The sequence below is a fragment of the Canis lupus genome, chromosome 33 (assembly GCF_011100685.1).
Source record: "Canis lupus familiaris isolate Mischka breed German Shepherd chromosome 33, alternate assembly UU_Cfam_GSD_1.0, whole genome shotgun sequence".
Lineage (NCBI taxonomy): Eukaryota > Metazoa > Chordata > Mammalia > Carnivora > Canidae > Canis > Canis lupus.
The window spans coordinates 30,935,712-30,954,362 of NC_049254.1; the positions used below are offsets into that span (position 1 = coordinate 30,935,712).

An 18,651-nucleotide genomic window follows, 5' to 3' on the forward strand; every position below is an offset into this window, starting at 1 on the left:
TCATATCTAACTCTAATACTTTTACCTAACTCCACCAGCAACAGTATGTCACAACAAAAAAAGATTATTAAAATAGTTTTTAAAACTTAAATAGTTTTGACTATAGAAAAATGCAGAAACCAATTTAAGATTTACTGATCAAAAAATGAACTACTGGGACTTCATCAAGATAAGCTTTTGCACAGCAAAGGATACAGTCAACAAAACTAAAAGACAACCTACAGAATGGGAGAAGATATTTGCAAATGACGCATCAGATATAGGGCTAGTTTCCAAGATCTATAAAGAACTTATTCAACTCAACAGCAAAGAAACAAACAATCCAATCATGAAATGGGCAAAAGATATGAACAGAAATCTCACAGAGGAAGACATAGACATGGCCAACCTGCACATGAGAAAATGCTCTGCATCACTTGCCATCAGGGAAATACAAATCACAACCACAATGAGATACCACCTCACACCAGTGAGAATGGGGAAAATTAACAAGGCAGGAAGCCACAAATGTTGGAGAGGATGCGGAGAGAAGGGAACCCTCTCACACTGTTGGTGGGAATGTGAACTGGTGCAGCCACTCTGGAAAACTGTGTGGAGGTTCCTCAAAGAGTTAAAAATAGACTTGCCCTACGACCCAGCAATTGCACTGCTGGGGATTTACCCCAAAGATTCAGATGCAATGAAACGCCAAGACACCTGCACCCCGATGTTTCTAGCAGCAATGTCCACAATAGCCAAACTGTGGAAGGAGCCTCAGTGTCCATTGAAAGATGATGGATAGAGAGGATGTGGTTTATGTATACAATGGAATATTACTCAGCCATTAGAAATGACAAATACCCACCATTTGCTTCAATGTAGATGGAACTGGAGGGTATTATGCTGAGTGAAATGAGTCAATCGGAGAAGGACAAACATTATATGGTCTCATTCATTTGGGGAATATAAATAATAGTGAAAGGGAATAGAAGGGAAGGGAGAAGAAATGTGTGGGAAATACCAGAAAGGGAGACAGAACATAAAGACTCCTAACTCTGGGAAACGAACTAGGGGTGGTGGAAGGGGAGGGGGGGCGGGAGGTGGGTGACTAGGTGACGGGCACTGAGGGGGGCACTTGACGGGATGAGCACTGGGTGTTATTCTGTATGTTGGTAAATTGAACACCAATAAAAAATAAATTTATTATGAAAAAAAATTTACTGATCAATCTTTAGTGAGTTTTAATACTGCAATCTTTGAGCCAAATACAGAGAATCTTTGGGGTAAATGTAGTAACTAATCTGCCCAGGACTATATTCTATTTCTAAAAAACAAACAAACAAACAAAAACACCAGAGCAAAACCATCTTTTCAAAATACGATTTCATTGAGGTCTCTCACACAAAGTATTTTTAGGAGTCTAAAGCAAGTATTTCAGATCTCGAATCATTCACATGTTAGGAAAGGCACACCAGAGATTCTGAGCTTTTCTCTTCAAAATTATTTGTAATCCCATATTGCCACATAATACCCATTTTAATAAAGTGAAAAAACGTAGCCACTCCAATAAATTGATTATTGAAAAATTTTAGCCTCAGGAAAACTTTTTTATCTTACCTCTACACTAGGGCTAAGGCTACTTGGCAGTGTTTCTGAAGTCACAGTAGTGCTTGGAAGGCTGGAAATTTCCCAAGTATTCACAGGCTGTATTGGTTCAGACTGCTTTGAACGATCTATACATTTTGGATTATCCAGTAAGGTCACTTCATAAAATTCTTGAATATCTAGAGGTACAGAAAGGAGGAAAAAAAAAAAATCAGAAGTATTTAGATTTTCTAATTAAACTACTCATTGCTAAAACAGTAAAACTCAAAAGCAAACTTTTAGTCTAGATTAGTAAAATAAGCCTAATCTTATATTTAATCAGTGAATGTTTTCTCATTTTAGTATGTTATAATCATACCAGAACTTGCAGAGCATAGTATAAAAATCATATGCTTTTTACATTTCAAAGTCAGTGCTGAGTTCAAATCTCTATTCCATCACAAATTAGTTACCTGTTTAAGCAAGTTACTTAACCTCTGATAACTTGCCTCTTACCATGTGGATTGTTACAAGGACTGAGCATAATACATATAAAGTACACAATGGCACATAATAGGCTCCAACAGATGGTAGCTAATATCATTAATATGAATTTTGAAGACATGAGTCATTACTGGTATTTTACCTTTATACCACCAATATCTCAATATAAACCCATAGTGTAGTTTTATTTACTTTTACTTTTATTATTTGTTAAAGATTTTATTTATTTATTCATGAAACACACAGAGAAAGAGGCAGAGAGAGAGAGAAGCAGGCTCCTCGTCCGGTCCGCCTGATGCGGGACTTGATCCCCAGACACCAGGACAAATGCCTCGAGCTGAAGGCAGATGCTCAAACGCTGAGCCATCCAGGTGTCCCACCCCTCATGTAGTTTCAACTATCCTTTTAACCAAAGTAAAGCAAACAAAAAAGTTAAATACTAAATTAAAGACTGTACATTATATTTAAAACAATTGATTAAACATGACAAAACTCTAAAAAGAATCCATAAATTTACTTAAAGTAGCACAAAATGTTACTTTGCTGTCAGTTGGAATTATACAAACTTAGTATATTAATACTAATTGATTCTTCATGCCATTCAGAAGCTCTGAATGGTAGTTATATAATGTTTAAGTTCATCACGATTAGTTCTTTACTCACATAGCAGTGTATTTTGAGTTGATTTTTCAAAAGGGAAAAATTATTATTCTAATAGCAAAGGTGGGGCATTATCCTGTACAGCACCATGCACAGATGCAAACATTCAGATAAAATACCTTTACTTTATTTCTATGATGAAAAGATCAATATCTCCTTTAAAAAAACAATGTCAGAAGACAATAGAAACAAAGTAATTCCCTTTTAATAACCAACAGAACTGTAGAACTTTCTAAGAGTTTATAAAAACTAAGATGATAGTATCAACCTACTTTGCAAGGTGTTAAGAATATTACTAGAGAAAACTGCATGTGAAATGATTTTGTAAACCATGAGTAACTAAATAAAACTGTTCACATGACCATCATGAAAAAATAAACTCAAAATTCAGAGCATCAGAGCAAAGTGTTCTTACCAAAAATTGTTTATTTTTATTTTTTATTTTTTTTTTTCAAAAATTGTTTAACCTGAACCTCAATCGAGCCATCAGAACCAACTTCTAGTTATAAGAAATACAGAGGCTAGAGAAACAAGTTAAAATGCCACCAAAAAATAAGGAAAAAAACAGATCCAGAAGGGGGACATTCCACAAGACAAATGGACAGTTTTTTTTTCTTTTGAAGGTTTTATTTATTCATTCATAAGAGACACAGAGAGAGAGGCAGAGACACAGGCAGAGGGAGGAGCAGGCTCCATGCAGGGAGCCCGATGTGGGACTCGATCCCGGGACCCCAGGATCCCGCCCTGAGCCAAAGGCAGATGCTCAACTGCTGAGCCCCCAGGTGTCCCTGGCCAGTTTCTTTAGAAAGTCAATGTCATGCAAGGGAAGAAAAATTGTTTGAAAGGATTTTTTTTTTTTTTTTTTTTTTGGTATAAAGGAAACAAAAAAAGACACAGCAATCAAAAAAGACATAGCAATCAACTGCAATATCTGAGACTTGACTAGTGAGTAGGAGTAGGGGATATAAAAGATTGTGATAGGGATGCCTGGGTGGTCTAGCGGTTAAGCATCTACCTTTGGCTCAGGGTGTCATCCCGGGGTCCTGGGATCGAGTCCCACATCGGGCTTCCCCGCAGGGAGCCTGCTTCTCCCTCTGCCTGTGTCTCTGCCTCTCTCTCTCTGTGTCTCTTATGAATAAATAAATAAAATCTTAAAAAAAAAAAAAAGATTGTGATAATTAGGGAAATTTAAATACGGACTATTCCAGAAAATACTTGAGATTTTTTTGTAGAAGATATACATGTGTAAGTAGGTATACATTTCAGTAGAACATATATTTCTAAATATATAAGAAACACATATTTTATAGATCTATAGAGAGGAGAGTTATCTCCTACAAAAAAATGAAAATGTCCAAGTGCACTAAATGTTGTGCAACTAAGTATTAATTGGATGATTACCAATCTCAAAATAAATAGCCCACATCACTATGTAAAAACTTTATTATATTTTCTATTACTGTAAGTCAAGTTTGAAATCTTAACTTTCTGTGACCTTTTATTCTACACTTAAAAGAGAAATACTGCTATATTAACCTTCAAAAACATCACTAACGAATATCTAGATCTTTTCTACAATGATGAAAACATTCTATAGCTGCACTCTCCAATATGGTAGCCACTAGCTACATATGGCTATTCAGCACTTAAAATATGACTAGTGTGAATGAGGAACACGTTTTATAATTTTATTTATGTTTACTTTAAATAGCCACCTACAGCTAGTAGTTATCATACAGTACAACAAAGATATAGACTAGTATAATTTGGAGTAACATTTTACTATCTAGAAAGATCAAGGAACAAAGCGTTCCCTATGTGAATTTTCCAAAAGTTCACTCACATCCTGCTACTGTCAACTGAAATGATTCTTCTATTAAAAAGTCCTTTCTAATTTGCTGTATCTGAGCTCTTACGGACTGAAGAATCAAATATTCATATAATTTTAACTATATCAAGCTTAAGACAAAATAAGCTGAGTAAACACCCATTAGAGTGGCTATTATCAACAAAAGAAAGTAACAAATAGGGACGCCTGGGTGGCTCAGTGGTTGGGCGCCTGCCTTTGGCTCAAGTCATCATCCCAGCATCCGGGATCAAGTCCCCACATCGGGCTCCTTGCGAGGAGCCTGCTTCTCCCTCTGCCTGTGTCTCTGCCTCTCTCTCTCTCTCTCCCTCAGTCTGTGTCTCTCATGAATAAATATATCAATCTTTAAAAAAAAGAAAAAGAAACAAATACTGATGAGGATGTAGAGAAATCAAACCCCATCCATCTCTGTTAGGAGGAGAAAATGATGATGCAGCATTGAGGAATACAGTAGAGTGGTACCTCAAAATGTTGAAACATAGAATCACCATTTGATCCAGCATTAGATCCTGGGTATACACCCAAAAGAAGTGAAAGCAGGGACTCGAACAGATATTTATACATCAATGATCACAGCAGTATTATTCCCAGTATCCGAAAGGTGAATACAATTCAAATGTTCATCTACAGATGAATAGTTAAAAAACAGAATGTGGTATATACAAAGGACATAGTATTATTTGACTTTTTTAAAGATTTTATTTATTTATTCCTGAGAGACACAGAGAGAGAGAGAGTGAGAGAGGCAGAGACACAGTCAGAGGGAGAAGCAGGCTCCATGAAAGGAGCCCAATGTGGGACTTGATCCCAGGACCCTGGGGTCACGCCCTGGGCCGAAGGCAGGCACTAAACTGCTGAGCCACCCAGGGATCCCCTTATTCAACTTTTAAAAGGAATACAATTCTGATACATTTTATAAAATGGATGGATGAATTTTGAAGACACTACACTAACTGGCATAAATCAGACACAAAAAAACAAATACTGTGTGATTCTACCCTTATATAAAGTACCTAGAATACTCCAATTCATAGAGACAGAAAAGTTGTTACTGGGGTAAGGAAGGAATGGGGTAAGGAGGGACTGGGGTAAGGTGGGAATGGAGAGTTATTGTTTAATGGGTACAGAGTTTCAGTTTGGGATGATGAAAAAGGTTCAGAAGATAGACTGAGTGGTGAAGGTCACAAAATAATGTGAATGTACTTTAATGCCCCTAAACTGTACACTTAAAAAATGGTAAATTTTGTTACATATATTTATCACAACAAAAAGTAAGCTGAATCGAAGAATCTAGGGGAGCTTAAGTGAGTAAAGTGCATGGAATTTAGTCTGTTGGAACTGTAATATCTACTTTAGCTATTTAGTTATCTTTGTTTCTTACTGAGATCAAGATAACTGACATTGCCAGACTGTTACTAGATTACTATCTATCCCCAACTTAAAAAGAGACTTATCAAACGTGGCTAACTAAAAACATATGCAAAAGGACTGAAATAGTTAACACATGTAGTATAGTGTGGTATTGCTCCTGATATGACAATCTGTCACAGTTATTTATCGCCTTCCTTTAAAATATACACACACACACATCCTTAATTTTGACCTATATCTCATCTTGACCAACATCCCATATATTTTTTTCATTTGTCGACCACACCTCATCTTTAGGATATCTCAAGACTATAAAGATAAGCAACATAACACTTCTTCAGAAATGATTTCTCCATCACAATTTATTCAGTTACTTCAGTACAGATTTTTCAAAGGTGCACCTAATCAAAAAGGGTACTCTGGAAAAACTGGACACAGACCGAGCTTTTCTTAGGAGTCCAAAGTACTTATATTTTATATTTCCCATGCTATCAGCAGTCACTATTCTTTATAATCTACATTTTATATGTCAGAAGATAATTGTATCACTGATCATAACTAAAAAGATTTAGCAAAAAAAAGTTAGATTATTACTAGGACAAGAAAAATATTTCTACAATAACATTTTAAGATTCAAAACCTTACTTTCTACTTCTTCTTTAGATTTTTCTAAACTGGGGAGTATAATATTGAGTTCCATTAAGCTAACTAGCCTAAAGTAAAACAGATGTTACTACTACAAACAGAAGTCAAATATAAGACAAAAACAAATTCTAGTATAATCCCAATCTCTCCTGAAAACCTGTTTAACGTGCTTAAGTCTGAAATTCCAAATTATTCCCAAAGACCAACCTCATAAAAATAAAGAATTAAACCAATGAGTCTACTCTGAACGCTTAAGACATTCAAATCAATGAATACTAACAGAGTGAATACTCTTTTTGGAAAAGGAATAAAAGAAATAAGAGATGAGATATAACAATAATGTCTGAGAGAAGAATACTGAGAAAAAAATATATTAACGCTAAAAAACCAAAGAACGTCATTTAAAAACACTTAAAAAAAAGGTAAATTTCTGGGACGCCTGGGTGGCTCAGCAGTTGAGTGCCTGCCTTAGGTTCAGGACGTGATCCCAGAGTTCCAGGATTGAGCCCCACATCAGGCTCCTGTATGCAGCCTGCTTCTCCTCCTTCCTCTGCCTGTGTCTCTGCCTCTGTCTCTGTATCTCTCATGAATAAATAAAATCTTGAGGAAAAAAAAAAAGATTTCTATAAAACTTGATGACTGTATTTTAAGGTGCTACAGAACCTTACACACATTTATTTTAAATTTCTATTACTACACATGTATTAAAATTTTTGAAAATTAATCAGCTCTTTGATAAGACAATGAAAAATTCTTTTTCAATTATGGTTTATAGAAGTTATTTATATGTTTCTATGCCAATTATATCCAATATCAATAAGGGCTACTCAAAATTATACCAAAATATAGACTGAAAAATGTAATCACAGCAAAATAATACTTCAAAAGTCCCATCTCTCAATACTATTTTATCAGAAATTGCTAAATTTACTATCACATGTAAAATGACAGTCCTTCAACAAACCTATGCAAACATTTCACTTGAGTCGGCTCTAATCTTAAGTCTTTAATATAAAAATGTACAGAAAATGGGAGAATATAGAAGTAGTCAAAATGACTGCCATTTAACAGACAAGACTAATTCCACTCATCTGAAAGGCTGACCCAGATATATACCAGACATATAATTGACTGATTATATTTTTATTTACTACTCTAAAAACACTTATTTCCTTTTTAAAATAATGACACTAAAATAATGCACTAAAGCAAGCATGAGAAAATGGAGAAATAATAAGACATGCATCAGAGTAAACTACCCTTTAGTTGATTCACAATTGAAAATGTTAATTTTAATTGATCCTACTGTATCAATCTTAACAGTCTATACCTATTTGCCATTTATAGTCTGGGAAGTGCTTCCTCTGTTTTGAACTAAACCGGGTCCCCAGAAAAACAGTTCCTGAACAAAGATGTAAAGTATAAAAGCTACAACACTTATGATATATAAAATTAGAAATATAGAAACAATGGAACAATAGAAATTTTCTATAGAGTTGAAAATTCTAAATTAAATTTGAACACACAAAACTAATCCAATGGAATAGAGAATCATTCCTATTACCAAAAAAATATATATTTTGGGGAAATCACTTACAGTCACATATTTCAGAACTCTCCAAATTTATTTACTTTTATTTTTTTTTAGAACTCTCCAAATTTAAATAAAACTTTAAGTAAAACATGTTCATTTATCTTTGTTACTTTCTTAAAGAATTCAAAGTTAGTAAACACTACGAGTAAGGCAAGTACAGAATTCCAGAAATACCCTCAAAGGAGATTGAGGAAAAAAATTTTCTAGCTTTTAATTACTTTTATCATCCCAAACAGTAAAACAGAAACATTTCTGACCATTTTCTCAAACAAAAAAAAAAATAAGGATCAGAGTAAGAAGTCTAAATAGTTAAGAATCTGTAATAATTTAACACAGTATAGACAACATCTCTAATCTATGAGAAAATATCTTATTTCATGGAAAAAATATCAAGACCTTAACAGACACCTCAGCAAAGACATTATTCACATGGCAAACAAGCATATGAATGATGCTGCACTTATGTCACCAGAGAAATGCACATCAGAGCATCAATGGGATCCACACCAGCGCTGAGCTGGCAGAGGCACCTCCACCACCACCACCACCACCAACCGTGACATTCTCTAAAAGGCGAACTAACAGAGACAGTAAAAAGATCAGTGACTGCCAGGGCTAGGCGTGGGAAAGAGGTGAAAAAGCACAATACACAGAATTCTTGGGGCCATGCAACTATGCTGTTTGACACGAATGGTGGGTACATTTCATTATAAATTTGCCTAAACCTATAGAAGGTACAAGAGTGAACACTGAGGTGAAGTACGGATTTTGGGGGATAATGATGTGCCCATGTTAAGTCTGTTAATTATAACAAGTATACTATTCTGGTAGGGGATGTTGATAATGGGGACAGGAGGTAAAATGGGCAATCTCTGTATCTTCCTCTCAATTTTGCTGTGAACTCTAAAACTGCTCTAAAAAATAAAGTATTTAAAAAATAAAAGAAAATATGAGCTACCATGCCATGAAAAGATATGAAGAAAACTTAAATGCATATTGTTAAGGCAAAGAAACCTGTCTGCAAAGGCTACATACTTATGATTCTAACTGTATGACATTCTGGAAATGGTAAAACTATGGAGACAGTGAACAGATCAGTGGTTGCTAGTGGCTCAAGGGGAGGGAAGAAGGGATGAACAGGTGGAGCACAAGAGATGTTCAGGGCAGTGACTATTCTGAATGATACTGTAATAGGGATAACATCAGAGCAACAAATATGTCAAGTTTACCAATGTATAACAAAACAAGTGAACCCTAATGTAAACTATGAACTACAGTTAATAACAATATATTTATTCTGGCTTACCAACTGTAACACCAACACACGATGCTAACAAGAGAGGAAACGGAAAAGGGTTTGTAAAGGAACTGTACTTTCCACTCAATTTTTCTGTAAACCTAGTACTAAAAAAATAATAATAATTAAAACCTAATAATTTTTCAAAATGTATAAGGGGTATATAAGAAGTAACATCTATATTTTAAAAAACAAGCAACTTATATTTTAAAAAAACAAGCAATATCACTTTATTTCATGACAATTGCCAAATGTATTAAAGATTTAAATGTTGAAAAGAGATGCCATGAAAGAACTTAAATATAAGTAAATGTTCTTATTATCCTGGGGGTAAGGAAGCTTTTCTAAGCATAATGCCAAACGCAGAAAGCACAAAGAGTATTGATAAACCTAACCCGTGGGCCAGCCCGGGTGGCTCAGGGGTTTAGCGCCACCTTCAGTCCAGGGCCTGACCCTGGAGACCCGGGATCGAGTCCCACACATCCGGTTCCCTGCATGGAGCCTGCTTCTCCCTCTGCCTCCCTCTCTTTCTCTCTGTCTCTCTCTCTCTGTCTCTCTTTCTGTGTGTCTCTTGTGAATAAATATTAAAAAAAAAAACCTATATTTTTTTAAAAAACCAAAGTTTAAAAACAAGTAACAAGAGAAGCTATTTGCAACTTGGCAGACAGAATTAATACCCCTAATGTAGAAATTATAGCTCTACGATTTTTATAACTCAAAAAAGAAAAGGGAAAAAAAGGTGGTAAAAATAGAAAACTGAAAATTCTTATACCATTGGGTTATTTGTGCAATCAAATATATAATAAAACATCAAAATTAATAAAATATATTCCATATAACACAATAGAAAATATTAAAAAGGATGATACCTATTTTGTTTAAGGCACAGAAATCATTATTCCACATACTGCCTAAAAAATTAAATGGAATATAATCTTTCTGAGGGTAACTTAACAAATTACACCAAAAGCCTTTTTAAAACGAAAAATCCCAGGGTGCCTGGGTGGCTCAGTCAGTTAAGCATCTGCCTTCAGCTCAGGTCATGATCCAGGGACCCTGGGATAAACCCTGCGTTAGGCTCCCAGCATTTGGCTCCCTGCTCAGAGTCTGCTTCTCCCTGTCCCTCAGCTCCTCCCCACTGCTTATGCACTTGCTCTGCCTCAAATAAATAAAAATATTTAAATAAAAATAAAATAAAAATGCAAATCCCTCAAGCAATTAATTTCCAGGAATTTATCCAAAGGATATAACAATGTAGAACAAAGAGGCATATACAAATGCAACGTTGTTTAAAATTCAGAAAAAGTATATACCTAAGTACTCCTAGGAAATCATTAATAAAACTACAATACACCTATACAGTGTAAATACGGTCATTTAAGATGGTGCAAATCTGATATGAAAGATATCCAATGATAAATTTTGAGACATGAATAGTTAATATGTATATGCACACTACGTACATTTAAGCAAATTTAAATTCAGCACCTCCTTTAACCAAAAAGGGCAATTCTGGCCTATCAGTCAACCCAATGGGTCAACATCACACATTAAAACTGAGAAGGGAGAAGACTGTTCCCCTAGGTAGTCTCCATTTTCATGCGCCTGTAATAACGTGAGCATCTCTATACTCCACTGCACTGAGTCTGATTCTAGAATTATGTGCATGATTCAACTTACTCAAGTCTCTAAAGTCAGACTGATCTTGAGCCCAGGTTTTTCTCCTGTGTGCAAGAAAAGCTGATGAATTCCTGACCCTGTAAATAACTCCAGGGATCTAGACTAGTATGAAATCTTTGTAGACTACTAAAGTTGTCTCAAATTACAGATAAATCTAAGAATCATAAATAACCTCAAGCCAATATGGACCTGAAACACCTGGGCTCTGACCTATAATCAAACCATATCCAGTCTACTTTACTTACAAATTTTCAAATGTAAATACAGAAAATGAGAATACACAATCAAATATATTAAGTTTTCACATTTTTCTCACCTAATCAGAGATTAAAATTAAGCAGAGTTTTTCTCCCATTTATACAGAAATAATCACCAAAAATGAACTTTTGGGACTTCATCAAGATAAAAAGCTTCTGCAGAGCAAAACAGTCAACAAAACTAAAAGAACCACCCAGGGAATGGGAGAAGATATTTGCAAATGACACATCAAATAAAGGGCTAGTATCCAAGATCTGTAAAGAGCTTATCAAACTCAACACCTAAGAAAAACAATTCAGTCATGAAATGGACAGAAGAGATTTCTACAAAGAAGATTTATACAAGGCCAAAAAGCACATGAAATAATGCTCTGCATCACTTGCCATCAGGGAAATACAAATCAAAACCACAATGAGATACCACCTCACACCAGTGAGAATGGTGAAAATTAACAAGACGGGAAACAACAAATGTCTCAACAAATGTGGAGAAAGGGGAACCTGCTTGCACTGTTGGGGGGAATGCAAGCTGGTACAGCCACCCTAGAAAACAGCGTGGAAGTTCCTCAAGAAGTTAAAAATACAGCTACCCTATGACCCAGCAATTGCACTGCTGGGGATTTACCTCAAAGATACAGATGCAGTGAAACGCCGGGACACCTGCACCTCAATGTTCACACCAGCAATGTCTACAATAGCCCAACTGTGGAAGGAGCTACGATGTCCTTCGACAGATGAATGGATAAAGATAATGTGATATATACATGATGAAATATTACTCAGTATCAGAGAAGACGAATACCTAGGTTTTACTTCAAAGGTGGATGGAACTGGAGGGTATTATGCTGAGTGAAATATGTCAATTGGTGAAAGACAATTATCATATGGTTTCATTCATATGTGAAATATTAAGAAATAGTGAAAGGGACCATAAGGGAAGGAGGGGAAACTGAGTGGGTAAAAACAAAGAGGAAGACAAACCATGAGAGACTCTGAACTCTGGGAAACGAAGGGTTGTAGAAGGGGAGGTAGATGAGGCGAAGGGATAACGGAGTGACGGGCATTAAGGAGGGCACAAAAGGAGAGGAGCACTGGGTGTTATAGTATATGTTGGCAAACTTAATTTAAATGAAATTTTTTAAATTTGGGGGAATAAATTTCAAAGAAATGTATATAGTTTATGGATTTTTAAAAATATAACTTTAAATATTCAGCTGTAAAGAAACTACTTATCAGCTGAAACTCAAAATTAGTAAAATCTTTCCTGCTTTCAATAATTTTTAAATCTTCAAGCCATCCTTTAAGGTTACTAACAAACATCAGAGCTAGGACAATGATTGTCGTTTCATTGAACTGAGGATATCAATTCCAGGATGCACCATTATTTCATGTGCCACTAAGAATGTAAAATCATTCCCTACATCAGTCGTAAAATGTATCCCAAATTCAAAGGCATTAAAATATTTAAAAATTGTTATCTCAGAACAGATGTGATGCAGTATGTACATGCTTATTCCTCTGAATAACCCCCAGGTACAGAAACCTCATCTATATACATATATCAACTATGGAGGAAAGGAGAAAATAAATCAACATTTCTATAACACCAAAACCCCAGGGCCCCACACAAACTTCTTTTAAATGCATGAAAACAGTCAATACAAACTACTAGCTCAAAGAATCAATAAATAATTATGCAGACAGCAAATCCAAAGTAGTAACTACAACAATTCACTACAGCCTAAGGAAATGATTTCTAAATTCTGGCAGCCAAGAACCTAAGCACCAAATGACTTTTAAACAACTCAGGTGGTCAAGACCCATGTTTCAAAAAAAAAAAAGACCCACGTTTCCTTAAACCCAATAGTCCACAGGTACCAGCTCAGAAAACAGAAAGCCACCTACTAAAGGAAAAAACAGTTAATCCAGGATTTCTCAGCACATACTATGAACATCAGACTCTAGGCTAGCTCAGGGGAATGTACAGGTTTAAAGTACACTACTATGCTGTTTCAAGAACATTGGTACAGGTACAAAGCAAAAAGAAAATCTTACTGACCTAAAAATTTTCATCAACGTAAAAAAAGTAATAAAGGTTAATAAATTAACTCAATTTCAATAAACACAAAAGAATGCACTTAATTCAGTAAACAATTAATTTAATTACAGTATGGAAACAAAAATCTCTACTAAATTTACCCATTTCAAAATTCCTAAAATCTTTTACTTTTCTTAGACCAAAATTTGATATTGCCTCCTATAAAACATTAAAACATAAGTAAATCCAAATATCAAGGTATATTCACAATCAATGAAATTACACAGGACTAAGGAGATTGACAAATATAAACTTACTACAGGACTAATTCTATTAGGATTCAATTGTATATAAGAACAGATAAACATTCAAAACAGGCAAGGCAGGATATATTTTAAAAAGCCCTTCAAACATACCTTCCAAATCTATCTCCAATCTACAGAGTAAGTCTAAGAAGTGTAGATTCTGTTTAGCTACTTTACTGACTATTTAATTTTCTTAAGTCTCAGACTTCACATAGAGGACTACATCCATCTATGTTTATAGGTAAACGAGGACATACAAGTCATACTATTTTTTTCCTAATCAGTGACTCTTAAATAAAACATTCCTAGGTTTAACATTGATTTAGAAAACCAAATAACTAAAAATGTTTCCCTTCCCTTTTTGCTGTTTTTTTTAAGAGGAATCTAATTTGATCATCCATTTGTACCTCAAACATCAGGGCTTAGAAATTCAATTGTAAAAAAAAAGGCCATCAATTTAAACCAAAAAGACAGAATGTCGATAATTTTTTAAGATGGGTCACAGTTATATTGTTAATTATACATATGGCAGTTAGTTATATTGTTCTCTCTACTCTTAGGTTTTTCAAAGTCGATAATATTAGATTTAAAAATTATTCGGGTGTACTGATCTTCCTTAAACTTTCTTTAATTTTAAAACAAATTTAGCAGAGTATCAATTTAGCATTAAGTTTTTTGACAGAATACGCTAACTTGAAGGTAGTCCACAAACTCATCAAAAGTTGCTCTATCAAGAAATATTAGGTCACATCGACTTGGAAGTTACTAAGGAAATAAATGCAATATAATGAAGTACATGTCCTATTTACAGAGTCAACAATTAATTAAAAATTTTTCATTCTCAGAATTGAAAGGGAGAAATTTTCTACTTCAGTGGTTTACACACTTTTCTAGGTACCTAGAGGAGAGGCCAGAGATAAAACAAATCAACTTGTTTCATAAATTGGGAACTGTGTACAAAATATAAGATTTTGTTTTAAAAAAGAATCTAGCTACTTTAAAATCAGAGTGGAGGGGCTAAAAACCATTGTTCTATTGCATTCACATTCTATAACTAATATAGTGACTTAGAAAAGGTTAAAAAACTTGTGTAACATCATTCAATTAACAGCAGTAAAAGGAACGGAATTTAGGACTCTTGACTATTTGCCCAGGCCTACTTTAAAACAATGGACCACCTTAAATTTAAGTTAGTTATGAATGATATTGTTTTAATTTTCCTGTCTACAAAATAATATTAGACAGAATCATCTCTATGATAATTTCCCAGGCCTAAAATTCTAACTCCTGGGCAGCCCAGGTGGCTCAGAGGTTTCAGCCCAGGTATGTGATCCTGGAGACCCAGGATCGAGTCCCACGTCCGGCTCCCTACTGGGAGCCCGCTTCTCCCTCTGCCTGTGTCTCTGCCTCTCTCTCTCTCTCTCTCTCTGTCTCTCATGAATAAATAAAATCTTTAAATAAATAAAATAAAATAAAATTCTAACTCCTTGAATGCCAAGTTTCAATAGAAGTCTATATTAAGGAGATGTATATCCTCAAACGTAGCAGAACTCTTCAAACATTTTCAGGAACTCCAGAGAAATAGAGGTCAAATATAGAAACAACCTAATAGTTATTCAGCCTTTATTTTTTTGGATCCTGAAACATTTTTGCAACTTCTCCATCTTCTAGTAATTAATGCTCGGGATATAAAGCACTGTCACCAAAGACCACTGAAATAATCACACTGAATGGCTTTTTTGGTTATTAGGTATTTTTGGAAAGGATATTGGCCTATCAAACATACAACTCCCTGGATGTTCAAGTTACTGAGTGCCTTACAGAGAACCAAATACGTCACTCTGTTAAGTTTTAAAATAAATGAAGGGATCCCTGGGTGGCGCAGCGGTTTGGCGCCTGCCTTTGGCCCAGGGCGCGATCCTGGAGACCCGGGATCGAATCCCATATCAGGCTCCCGGTGCATGGAGCCTGCTTCTCCCTCTGCCTGTGTCTCTGCCTCTCTCTCTCTCTGTCACTATCATAAGTAAATAAATAAAAATTAAAAAATAATAATAATAATAATAAAATAAAATAAATGAATTCAGAGGAGCATTAAGCCTAGCTGATGTATAATGGTCACAAATAAAGTTTTAATTCCCACCTATTAAAGCCTGAAAGAGGTTGCTCTGAAAAATGTTAATGACTCGTTCTATGGAACTTCTGAGCTGTCTGTCTTCAGTTTGGCTTAGTTTTGAACGATATTCTTCCAAAAGGTGCAGTGCTCTCTGGGTGTCTGGGAAGGAAACAAGAGTTTGATTAAAATTACACATATACAGTTATTACACACTACTTATGCAGCAAATCATCCTACAAGACATCTCAACACCTCCCCAAATCCTTTAGGTCAATCAACGCTGCTACACTCACACACACATATATTCCTTAGAATAATTGAAACATTTCTAAATGTATGTCACAGAAAAAGGAGGAAGATAAACAGTTGGTGATAAATGTGTAGTAGTCTAAAACAACACAAGGCTGTTTGATCAAAGTATCAGTTAACACAGCTTCAGCCGATCCGACATGCAAAAGCAGATTACCTACAATTTGTTATTATAATCTGAATCTTGGGGGATCCCTGGGTGGCTCGGCGGTTTAGCACCTGCCTTTGGTCCAGGGCATGACCCCGGGGTCCAGGATAGAGTCCCGCATCAGCTCCCAGCATGGAGCCTGCTTCTCCCTCTGCCTATGCCTCTGCCTCTCTTTCTCTCTCTATGTCTATCATGAATAAATAAATAAAATCTTTAAAAATAATAATAATAATCCGAATCTTAACTGTTTCAAAACACCAGTTCTTATAGCCAGGTTCCCATGACTGCTCACAAAAGAGTGCCTAAGATCATAAAGTTAAAATATCAAAAAATAAATAAATAAATAAAGTTAAAATATCAAAACACCAATTAAAGAGTCTTCACGAAGACCTTTCAGAGGAGTGAACAGGAACCTGCCTCTCGAGAGCCACTACAGACCGCGACGCCAGAAAAGAAAAGTTTGAAAACGACACTGACAGGGGTCCCTCCCCTCCAGGATAGGCGGCTTCGGTCTCCTAACAAGCAGGGAAGGGCGACGACGCCGTCTTATCAGAGTCCAACATTTTTATTTTGTTAAAGATAGATTTATTTATTTATGATAGATAGATGATGGGGGCGGGGGGGGGGGGGCAGAGACACAGGAGGAGGGAGAAGCAGGCTCCCTGCAGGGAGCTGATGCGGACTCAGTCCAGGACCCCGGGGTCACGCCCCGGCCCAAAGGCAGGTGCTAAACCGCTGAGCCCCCCAGGGATCCCCTAATCCAACATCTTTAAAACACAAATCAGAACACAGACACAACACTCTCACTCACTCACCCGCACGAGAAGAGAGGTCCCGAAATAAATTCTCACCTTGCTTCCGGACCGGCATGTTTTTTGTTTTTTGTTTTTCCCTCCAGTATCGGAAAGAGGGCACACACCTTTAAAAAAATTTTAAAAATAAATTAAAAAAAAAAAAAAAAAAAAAAAACAGTAAGGGAACAACCGAAGCAAAACAAGAGGATCGTGGTGCTGAGTTGCATTCCTCCCCTGAACTCTCAAAATCGCGGAAAACTCCCAGCCGTACCTGAAGAAGGGGCCACACCCGCTGCCCAAGTTTTCCCAAGTGAAACAGCAGGGTTGGGGGGGGGGTCCCAGGAAGCTGCCCCCGAGGGAGGGCCCCCCCGCACAGGGACCTGCAGCTCCGGCTCCCAGGGGCGCTCGGTGCCCGGACGCGGGCCCGGCCGACGCGTGCAGACGCCCCACCTGCTCCGGGGCGCGGGGGCGCAGCGGCGCGAGGCTGGAGGCTGCGGGGACACGGGCCCGCGGGCCCCACACCTGCGGCGCCAAGTTCCCGCGAGCGGCGTGCGCTCGGGACGGGCTCGGGGGCCGCCCGCCCGGCCCCGCCCGGGGCTCGAGGAGCCGAGCACGCGGGGGGTGAGCGAGCCGGGGGGGGCGGGGAGGAGGAGGAGGAGGAGGAGGAGGAGCCGCCGCCGCCGCCCCCGCCGCCGCGCCCGCCGCCGCCCCACCCCCGGAGCGTCGCCTCCCTCCCTCCCTCCCTCCCTCCGCGCCCCTCGCCGCTCGGCCCCCAAACTTTCCGCCAAGATGGCGGCCCCGGAGCTGGCCGGCCGCGCCCCACGTGACCGCGCTCCCAGCCAATGGGAAGTGAGGAGGCGGCGGGCGCCCACCCCGGGCTCGGAGCGCCGCTGCCTTCGGGGCGGCAGGGGGAGGCGGCGCGGAGGGGCCGGGGCCCGGCGCGCGGCCCCGCCGGCCTCCCCGCGGACGGGCGGCCCCGGCGCGGCCCCGCGGCCCGACGACTGGGCGCGCGCTCCACAGGTGGCCCGGCGCGGCCCCCGGAGCCCGCCCTCACCTCGCCGCAGCCCGCGGCTCCGAGCGCGACGCGACCTCACCTACAGCAGGTCCGGGACACACATGCCGACACACCTCGTAACGTCCCTACACGCGTGCTGCCTCCGCCTCCGCGCGCGGCGAGGTCCCGGCGCCCCCGGGGAGCGGATCCCCGGCCCCGAGGAGCGGTCTCGCGGAGGAGTAGACCGCGCCGCCCACGTCAGGGGCGCGGGGGGCGGGGCCTGGCCGGGGAAGGGGCGGGGCCTGGCGCGGGGAGGGGCGGGGCCTGCCCGCCGCGGGGGCGGGGCCTGGCCGGGGAGGGGGCGGGGCCTGGGTGGGGGCGCGCTCTCCGCCACTACGTACTGATGCTTTAAACTATCGGGCATCGCTGGGGGCGCGATCCTGGAGCCCCGGGATCCAGTCCCGCATCGGGCTCCCTGCGTGGAGCCTGCTTCTCCCTCTCTGTGTCTCTGC

The 18,651-nt window shown here is 38.6% G+C and overlaps 1 protein-coding gene across 17 annotated transcripts in view; it reads right to left on the reverse strand.

Annotated features, from left to right (window-relative positions):
- The window catches only part of DLG1 (discs large MAGUK scaffold protein 1), a 236,839-nt gene extending 218,426 nt beyond the window's left edge, over nucleotides 1–18,413 (reverse strand). For 8 of the 17 annotated variants that reach the window (XM_038583205.1, XM_038583204.1, XM_038583203.1 and 5 more), the window contains exons 1-4: nucleotides 18,240–18,413; nucleotides 17,203–17,270; nucleotides 15,922–16,053; nucleotides 1,597–1,763 (exon numbers count right to left, since the gene is read on the reverse strand). In XM_038583205.1, coding sequence (XP_038439133.1) covers nucleotides 1,597–1,763; nucleotides 15,922–16,053; nucleotides 17,203–17,221 — 318 coding nt within the window. In that variant the 5' untranslated portion in view covers nucleotides 17,222–17,270; nucleotides 18,240–18,413. Of the gene's footprint in view, nucleotides 1–1,596; nucleotides 1,764–15,921; nucleotides 16,054–17,166; nucleotides 17,271–17,416; nucleotides 17,570–18,239 lie in introns of those variants that run through there. The other 9 variants (XM_038583199.1, XM_038583200.1, XM_038583196.1 and 6 more) reach the window with 3 other exon arrangements.
- Nucleotides 18,414–18,651: the final 238 nt, after the last annotated feature.